We start from the raw sequence: 8,419 nt of genomic DNA on the forward strand, positions 1-8,419 counted from the left end.
CGACGGGGACCCGCTCCGGCGACGAGGTGGGGGGGGCGCTCGGGGGGATGTCCGGACCCACGACCCCCGTCCCGCGGTGCCGGGGGAGGGAGCGACGCGGTGACGGTGCCGGCGGCGGCGGCGCGGGGACACGTCTGACCTGGCGCGGCGGCGGCGTCCGGGGAACGGGGGGGAGATCCGGGGGGGCGGCGGCGGCGGCGAGGCCCCGGTGCTGCGCGGTGCTCGGCCGCAGCGGTGCCTCCTGCACAGGGCGGGGGGGAAAAAACGGCCCCGTTAGCGCCGGCGCCGGCGAGGCCGAGCGGCCCCCGCGGCACCGGCACTCACCTGAGGCTCAGAACGCCGAGTACCGCGCTCGGTCGCCGTACGGGTCGCGCTCGAACCGCTGCACGTCGTAGAGCGAGGCGCGGGCCACCGAGGACACTGGCGACAGCTGCCCCCGCTCGTACGTGTAGGCCTCTCCCACGGTGCCGGCCGCGGCGGCCGCGCGGCGCAGGGGGCTCCGGTCCCGCGTGTAATAGGAAGAGGAGGCGGCGGCCGCGGCAGCAGTGGCGGCGGCGGCGACGGCAGCCGCGGCGCCCGGGGTGGGCAGCAGCGCTCGGTCGTACGCGTCGAGCGTGGTGGGGATGCGGGCGGCCATGGCGGTGCTGGCGGCCACGGCCGAGGACTGGACCTGAGAGTACTGGGCGTACTGGGAGTACTGGGCCATGGTCTGCTCGGCGTAGGCGTCGTACGCCGAGGCCGCGGCGTAGGAGCGGACGCGGTAGCGCTTGTAGTAGTCGGCCATCCCACCGTAGGCCTCGTCGTAATAGACGGCGTCACCGTAGCCCGCGGCGTAGGGGGTGCGCACGGCGCCGTACTGCTCGGTATAGGCCTCAGCAAAGTCCGGCACCTGCCCCGGGCGGTCGACCGGGCACTCCTTGGACCAGTGCCCCTCCTTGCCGCACCGGTAGCAGCCGCTCTTGTCTCCCATCCCGGGCGCCGTCCGCAGCCGGCTGGTGGACAACTGCACGCGCATCCGCTTGCCTTGGGGAGAGACGCGAGAGCCGCCGGTTACGCCGCAGCGACGGTGGCACGGAGGGAACCGGCTGAGCTGCCACGACCCCGCAGAACCGGGGGGTTCGGAGCCGCCACGGACGTGGAGCTGGCGGCTCCGCTTCGCCCTTTATCGCCCTTGCTTCCCCCGCCCCGTTCCCAGTGTCCGGCAGCGTGGACGCCCCGAAAGTGCCGCTTCAGGGACAAATCTCCCCCTTTTCCTAGAAAAACGCGGCGCCGCCCACCAGCGAAGCCACCGACCCCGTGCGGGTTTATAAATATGTAAAGGGGGAGTGTCAGGATGGAGCCATCGCTGACAACCAGGGACAGGACAAAGGGGGAACGGGTGCAAACTGGAACACAGGAGGTTCCACTTGAATATGGGAAGAAACTTGTTCCCGGTGAGGGTGCCAGAGCCCGGCCCAGGCTGCCCAGGGGGGTTGTGGAGTCTCCTCTGGATTCATACAAACCCGCCTGGTTCTGTGCAACCTCATCTGGGTGTTCCTGCTCCAGAATAGATGATTTTTCGAGGTCCCTTCCAACACTGACACTCTGTGATTCTACGATTCTATGACACCCGCGAGTGACACAGGACGGGGGGAGAACGCGGCTCCCGAAGCTGCTGGCAACGCTCAAGCCCGAGAGCCGGAGCCCAGAGCACCGGGAACGAAGCGAAAGGCACCGAAGGGCCCCCGGCGGCGCGAACGCGGCTCCTACCCGAGCGCTGGATCACCTTGGAACTCGGTGTTGTCCAGCCCGCGAATGGCCTCCACCGCGTCCTCCGCCCGCTCCATGTGCACGAAGGCGTAATCCTTGACGATGTCGCACTCGATGACGGGGCCGTACTCCTCGAACTTGGCGCGCAGCTCCATGTTGGTGCAGGCGGGGCTGATGTTGCCCACGTGCAGCTTGGTGGAGGCCTTGCTCTTGTTCTTGCTGGCCTCCACGTTGATGCACACGCCGTGCAGCTTGTGGTGGTGCAGGTTGCGGATGGCGTCCTCGGCCGCCGTCTTGTCCTCGATGTGCACGAAGCCGTAGTTCTTGATGATGTCGCACTCCAGCACCTTCCCGTACTGCTCGAACAGCGAGCGGATCTCCTGCTCCGTCGCCTCGCGCGGCAGGTTCCCGATGAATAGCTTCACCATCCTGCCCAGCCTGACGCGGGGGAAGCGGCGGCTCAGACGCCAGATCGGCCACGGCCCCCCCGGCCCAGCCCCGGGGCCTGAAACCGCCTCCCCGCCTCTAAAACCCCCTCGGGGGCCCCCAAACCCTCCTGGGTCTCTCCCCTCAGGCCACAGGGCCCGGAGCCACCTCAGCCCATAGAACCCCATCAGTCCATGGAGCCCCCCTGGCCTATGGGGCCCCCATCAGTCCATGGAGCCCCCCAGGCCCCAGAGCCCCCTCAGCCCATGGAGACCCGCCAGCCCATGGAACCTTCTCAGCCCATGGAGCCCCCAGGTCCCAGAGCCCCCTTGGCCCATGGAGCCCCCTCAGCCCATGGAGACCCCCATCGGCTTATGGAGCCCCCCCAGCCTCCAGAGTCCCCCTCAACCCATGGAGCCTCCTCAGGCCCCAGAGCCCCCTCTGCCCATGGAGAATCCCTTCAGCCCATGGAGAACGCCATCAGCCCATGGAGAACCCCCTCAGGCCATGGAGCCCCCAGGTCCCAGAGCCCCCTCGGCCCATGGAGCCCCCTCGGCCCATGGAGAACCCCCTCAGGCCATGGAGAACCCCATCGGCCCATACAACCCCATTGGCCCATACAACCCCAGGTCCCAGAGCCCCCTTGGGCCCATGGAGCCCCCTCAGCCCATAGAACCCCCTCAGCCCATGGAGTTCCCTCCCGGCCCATGGAGACCCCCATCGATTTATGGAGCCCCCCTCAACCCATGGAGCCTCCTCAGGCCCCAGAGCCCCCTCAGATCCCCCCCCAGCCCCCGAAGCCCCTTCAGGCCTTGCTCCCCCCCAGTCCCCGGAGCCCCCTCAGGTCCCGCTCTCCCCTCAGGCCCCGCTCCCCCCTCAGCCCCATGGAGGCCCCCTGAGCCCATGGAGCCTCCTCAGGCCCCAGAGCCCCCTCAGATCCCCCCCAGCCCCCGGAGCCCCCTCAGGCCCCGCTCCCCACTCAGGCCCCGCTCCCCCCTCAGGCCCCGGAGCGCCCTCAGGCCCCGCTCCCCCCTCAGGCCCCGCTCCCCTCAGGCCCCGGAGCGCCCTCAGGCCCCGCTCCCCACTCAGGCCCCGGAGCCCCCTCAGGCCCCGCTCCCCCCTCAGGCCCCGCTCCCCCCTCAGGCCCCGGAGCGCCCTCAGGCCCCGCTCCCCCCTCAGGCCGCACGGCCCGAACCCGGAGCCCCCCCAGGCCCCGTCCCGCCGCCCCCCGGTCCGCAGGGCCCGGGCCCGGTCGCGGCGCCCCGCCCGGCCCCGCTGGGCCCCGCCGGGCCCGGCTCTCACCGCGGCGCCCGCGCTCCCTCCGGCCGGGACGGTGACGGCGACGAAATGGCGGCAGCTGCGGCTCCGCCCCCCGCGGCGCCCACCGCCCGCGCCGATTGGCTGAGAGCGGCGAGACGGCGTGAGCCGATTGGCGCAGAGCGTCGGGAGGCGGCGCCGCCCGGCCCCGCGCGCCGGACGACGTCACCGCCCGAGCGCGCCCGCCGGCCAATCGCGTGGGAACCTGTGGGCACGTGACGGCGGCGGCGGCCAATCGGGGCGCGGGGAGGGGGCGTGGCCTGGCGGAGCCGGCGGGGTCGCGGCGGCGGCGGCGGGAGCGGGGGCGGCCGGGCCGGGCCGGGCCGGGCCCGAGCGGGAGCGGGACCGGGACCGACCGCACCGCACCGGGACCGACCTCCGGGACGGGGACGGAGCGGGCAGGCCGCCCCTGCCGGCACCGGCACCCGCGGGCTTCACCGGGATCCCCCGCGGCCACCGGGAGCGACGGCGACCGGGCGTGGCCCCGCCCCCTCCGCGGCGCGCAGCTCCGCCCCCTCCGCCAGAGCCCCGCCCCTCTCTCTAGAGCTCTGCTCCGATAGGCTGGCGCTGCGCCTGAGCCCCGCCCCTCTCCCGCAGGGCCACGCCCCTCACCTGGAACCCCGCCCCTCTCTGCTGGGGCCCCGCCTTCCTCTGGAGCCACGCCCACTCCCGGGGCTCCGCCCCTCCCTGCACCGCACCGTTCTGTGTGCGGCCTTAGCCCCGCCCTCCCGCCTTTAGCCCCGCCCTCTGGCACTTAGCCCCGCCCCTCCCTGCACAGCACCATTCTGTGTGCAGCCTTAGCCCCGCCCTCCCGCACTTAGCCCCGCCCTTCCCATCCTTAGCCCCGCCCTCCCAATTTAGCCCCACCCTCCCGCACTTAGCCCCGCCCTCCAGCACGTAGCCCCGCCCCTCTCACCTTAGCCCCGCCCCTCTCAACTTAGCCCCGCCCTCCCACCGTAGCCCGCCCCTCCCATCCTTAGCCCCGCCCTCCCGCACTTAGCCCCGCCCTCCCACACTTAACCCCGCCCCTCCCACCGTAGCCCCGCCCCTCCCATCCTTAGCCCCGCCCTCCCGCACTTAGCCCCGCCCTCCCGCACTTAACCCCGCCCCTCCCATCCTTAGCCCCGCCCCTCCCAACTTAGCCCCGCCCCTCCCAACTTAGCCCCGCCCTCCCGCACTTAGCCCCGCCCTCCCGCACTTAGCCCCGCCCCTCCACCCTAGCCCCGCCCCCGCCATGTCGGCCCCGGTGCTGCTGCTGCGGCGGGTGCGGGAGCGCGGGGCGGGGGAGGCAGCGACCGTGGGGGGTGTCCCCGGGGGAGGGGGCGTCCCCGCTGTCCCCGCTGTCCCCGCCGGCCCCCCCGCCGCCCCGTCCCCCTCCCCGCCCCGCCGCAAACGCGTCCGGCGGCGCCGGTTCTACCCGGAGCACCGCGTGTACCGGGCGCGCTGCTCCTTCCTGGACCTGAGCGAGGAGCAGGTGCTGCGGCGCTACCGGCTGGACAAGGCGGCCATCGCGGCGCTGTGCCGCGAGCTGGGCGCCGACCTGGAGAGCCTGACGGGCCGCAGCCACGCGCTGCCGGTGGCCGTCAAGGTGACGGCGGCTCTGGCCTTCCTGGCCTCGGGCTCCTTCCAGGCGGCCACGCGCGCGGCCGCCGGCATCAGCCAGTCGGCCGTGTCCAACTGCCTGGCGCAGTTCCTGGAGGCGCTGCGGCGCCGCGCCGCCCGCCACATCGCCTTCCCCGCCGTCGGCGCCGCCGCCGCTGCCGGTGCCGCCGGCGCGTTCCCCGGGGTGCTGGGGCTGGTGGGCGCCATGCACGTGGCGCTGCGCGCGCCCTCCCGCGACGAGCCCGCCTACCGCAACGCCGGCAACTTCCACTCCGTCAACGCGCAGGTGAGGCTGAGGGGGTCACCTGGGGTCACCCGAGGGGCTGGAGGGTCTGGGGGTCTCAGGGGTCTCCTGTGGGTCTGGGGGTCACCTGAGGTCACCAGGGGGGCTGGGGGGGGTCACCTGGGGGGTCACTGGGGTCACCTGAGGGTCTGGGGGTCACCTGGGGTCACCCGAGGGGCTGGAGGGTCTGGGGGTCTCAGGGGTCTCATGGGGGGCTGGGGGTCGCCTGGGGTCACCTGGGGGGTCACCTGGGGTCACCTGAGGGTCTGGGGATCACCTGAGGTCACCTGGCGGGCTGGGGGGGTCACCTGGGGTCACCTGGGGGGCTGGGGGGTCACCTGGGGTCACGTGAGGGGCTGGAGGGTCTGGGGGTCTCAGGGGTCACCTGGGGGCTGGGGGGTCACCTGAGGTCACCTGGGGGGCTGGGGGGTCACCTGGGGTCACGTGAGGGGCTGGAGGGTCTGGGGGTCTCAGGGGTCACCTGGGGGCTGGGGGGTCACCTGAGGTCACCTGGCGGGCTGGGGGGGTCACCTGGGGTCACGTGAGGGGCTGGAGGGTCTGGGGGTCTCAGGGGTCACCTGGGGGGCTGGGGGTCACCTGGGGTCACGTGAGGGGCTGGAGGGTCTGGGGGTCTCAGGGGTCACCTGGGGGGCTGGGGGGGTCACCTGAGGTCACCTGGGGGGCTGGGGGGGTCACCTGGGGTCACGTGAGGGGCTGGAGGGTCTGGGGGTCTCAGGGGTCACCTGGGGGGCTGGGGGGGTCACCTGAGGTCACCTGGCGGGCTGGGGGGGTCACCTGGGGTCACGTGAGGGGCTGGAGGGTCTGGGGTCTCAGGGGTCACCTTGGGGGTCACCTGGGGGGCTGGGGGTCACCTGAGGTCACCTGGGGGGCTGGGGGGGTCACCTAGGGGGTGATGTGGGGATCTCAGGGGGCTCCAGGGGGCCCTGGGGGTAACCAGGGGGTCTGGGGTTGACCTGGGGGTCCTTAGGGGTGACCTGGGGGTCCCAGGGGTGACTTGGGGGGTCCCAGGGGTGACCAGGGGGTCTCAGGGGTCTCCAGGGGTTCTGTGGGTGACTGGGGGGGTCCCAGGGGTGACCATGGGGTCCCAGGGGTCTCCAGGGGGCCCTGGGGGTGCCCCGGGGTGACGCGGTGACCGCGCAGGTGGTTTGTGATGCCGCCGGCGCCATCACCAACGTGGTGGCCAAGTTCCCCGGGTCCTGCCCCAACGCGGCGGTGCTGGAGAACTCGGCGCTGGCGCGGCTGCTGGACGGGACGCGGCCCGACGGGGCCTGGCTGCTGGGTGAGGGGCAACCGGGGGTCTCGGGGGACACCTGGGGGGCTGGGGGAGTCCCAGGAGTCACCCGTGGGTCTCAGGGCTCACCTGTGGGTCTCAGGTCTCCCCCGTGGGTCTGGGGGTGACATGGGGGTCTCAGGGCTCACCTGTGGGTCTCGGGTCTCACCTGTGGGTCTGGGGGTGACATGGGGGTCTCAGGTCTCCCCTGTGGGTCTGGGGGGTGACATGGGGGTCTCAGGGGTCACCTGTGGGTCTGGGGGTGACGTGTGGGTCTCACGTCTCACCCGTGGGTCTCAGGTCTCCCCTGTGGGTCAGGGGGTGACATGGGGGTCTCAGGTCTCCCCCGTGGGTCTGGGGGTGACGTGGGGGTCTCAGGTCTCACCCATGGGTCTCAGCTCTCCCCCGTGGGTCTGGGGGTGACGTGGGGGTCTCACATCTCACCCGTGGGTCTCAGGTCTCCCCCGTGGGTCTGGGGGTGACGTGGGGGTCTCAGGGCTCACCCGTGGGTCTCAGGGCTCACCTGTGGGTCTCAGGTCTCCCCTGTGGGTCAGGGGGTGACATGGGGGTCTCAGGGGTCACCTGTGGGTCTGGGGTGACGTGTGGGTCTCACATCTCACCCGTGGGTCTCAGGTCTCCCCTGTGGGTCTGGGGGTGACATGGGGGTCTCAGGGCTCACCCGTGGGTCTCAGCTCTCCCCAGTGGGTCTGGGGGTGACGTGGGGGTCTCAGGGCTCACCCGTGGGTCTCAGGGCTCACCTGTGGGTCTCAGCTCTCCCCGTGGGTCTGGGGGTGATGTGCGTGTCCCCGTGTCTGTCCCCCGCCCCGCTGCCAGGTGACGGCACCTACCCGCTGAAGCCGTGGCTGCTGACGCCCATCGCGGCGCCGCGGGGCCCGGCCGAGCTGCGCTACAACGCGCTGCACCACGGGGCGCTGGGCACCCTGCGCCGCACGCTGTGGCTGCTGCCGCGCCGCTGGCGCTGCCTGGACCGCGCGCGGGGGGGCCCGCTGCAGTACGCCCCCCCCAAGGTGTGCCGCATCTTCCTGGCCTGCTGCGTCCTGCACAACATCGCGCTGCGGCGCCGCCTCCCGCTGCCCGACGGGCCCCACCAGCCCGACGAGGGGGCCCCGCCGGACGCCCCCCAACAAAGCGCGGGGCCCCCCCAGCACGGCGGGGGGTGCAGCGAGGGGAGGGCCGTGCGGGCGCGGGTGGTGCAGCAGGTGAGGGAGGGGAGGTGTGAGATGGACCCCCACCCGATATGGGGCGGCTTGGGGGATCTGAGTCTAATTTGGGGGGTCCCATGTGGTGATTGGGGATCTGAGTCTAAATTTGGGGGTTCTGAATCTCTGGGGTCTGGGCCCCAATTTGGGGGATCTGAGTCCAAATTTGGGGGTTCTGAATCTCTGGGGATCTGGGTCCTGATTTGGGGGATCTGAGTCTAAATTTGGGGGGGCCCATGTGGTGATTGGGGGATCTGAGGCCCAATTTGGGGGTTCTGAATCTCTGGGGGTCTGGGCCCCAATTTGGGGGATCTGAGTCCAAATTTGGGAGGGGGGGCATGTGGTGATTGGGGGATCTGAGGCCCAGTTGGGGCTTCTGAATCTCTGGGGGGTCTGGGTCCCGATTTGGGGGGGTCCATGTCTTGATTGGGGGATCTGAGTCCAAATTTGGGGGTTCTGAATCTCTGGGGGTCTGGGTCCCGATTTGGGGGATCTGAGTCTAAATTTGGGGGGGCCCATGTGGTGATTGGG

At 71.9% G+C, this 8,419-nt stretch overlaps 3 protein-coding genes across 4 annotated transcripts; 2 read left to right on the forward strand and 1 right to left on the reverse strand.

Annotated features, from left to right (window-relative positions):
- Positions 1 to 11: 11 nt before the first annotated feature.
- LOC136000354 (RNA-binding protein 4-like) lies at positions 12 to 3,542 on the reverse strand. The gene is made up of 4 exons (XM_065654131.1): positions 3,478 to 3,542; positions 1,766 to 2,187; positions 325 to 1,023; positions 12 to 241 (listed from the first exon to the last, which is right to left on the reverse strand). Exons 2-3 carry the CDS (start codon positions 2,175 to 2,177, stop codon positions 332 to 334), a joined length of 1,104 nt encoding a protein of 367 aa, XP_065510203.1. The 5' UTR covers positions 2,178 to 2,187; positions 3,478 to 3,542; the 3' UTR covers positions 12 to 241; positions 325 to 331.
- LOC136000269 (proline-rich protein HaeIII subfamily 1-like) lies at positions 2,512 to 3,711 on the forward strand. Its single transcript, XM_065654048.1, has one exon. The coding sequence runs from the start codon at positions 2,512 to 2,514 to the stop codon at positions 3,709 to 3,711; it is 1,200 nt and encodes a 399-aa protein (XP_065510120.1).
- A 937-nt stretch (positions 3,712 to 4,648) lies between these two features.
- LOC136000353 (putative nuclease HARBI1) lies at positions 4,649 to 8,198 on the forward strand. Of its 2 annotated transcripts, none has more exons than XM_065654129.1 (3): positions 4,649 to 5,380; positions 6,539 to 6,677; positions 7,503 to 8,198. In XM_065654129.1, exons 1-3 carry the CDS (start codon positions 4,727 to 4,729, stop codon positions 8,102 to 8,104), a joined length of 1,395 nt encoding a protein of 464 aa, XP_065510201.1. In that variant the 5' UTR covers positions 4,649 to 4,726; the 3' UTR covers positions 8,105 to 8,198. The 2 variants fall into 2 exon arrangements, with proteins under 2 accessions (XP_065510201.1, XP_065510202.1); XM_065654130.1 differs by having other exon boundaries at positions 6,584 to 6,677.
- The last annotated feature ends 221 nt before the right edge of the window (positions 8,199 to 8,419 follow it).

Source organism: Caloenas nicobarica, chromosome 32 (assembly GCF_036013445.1).
Source record: "Caloenas nicobarica isolate bCalNic1 chromosome 32, bCalNic1.hap1, whole genome shotgun sequence".
Lineage (NCBI taxonomy): Eukaryota > Metazoa > Chordata > Aves > Columbiformes > Columbidae > Caloenas > Caloenas nicobarica.

Bases quoted from the DNA above. Each gene is read 5' to 3' on its own strand.
- LOC136000269 (XM_065654048.1), top strand. From the start codon at position 2,512: ATGGAGCCCCCTCAGCCCATGGAGACCCCCATCGGCTTATGGAGCCCC.
- LOC136000353 (XM_065654129.1), top strand. From the start codon at position 4,727: ATGTCGGCCCCGGTGCTGCTGCTGCGGCGGGTGCGGGAGCGCGGGGCG. The intron at 5,381-6,538 runs GTGAGGCTGAGG...GTGACCGCGCAG, and splicing joins TCCACTCCGTCAACGCGCAG to GTGGTTTGTGATGCCGCCGG. The intron at 6,678-7,502 runs GTGAGGGGCAAC...CCCCGCTGCCAG, and splicing joins CGACGGGGCCTGGCTGCTGG to GTGACGGCACCTACCCGCTG.
- LOC136000354 (XM_065654131.1), bottom strand. From the start codon at position 2,177: ATGGTGAAGCTATTCATCGGGAACCTGCCGCGCGAGGCGACGGAGCAG. The intron at 1,024-1,765 runs GTGATCCAGCGC...TCTCTCCCCAAG, and splicing joins GGACAACACCGAGTTCCAAG to GCAAGCGGATGCGCGTGCAG.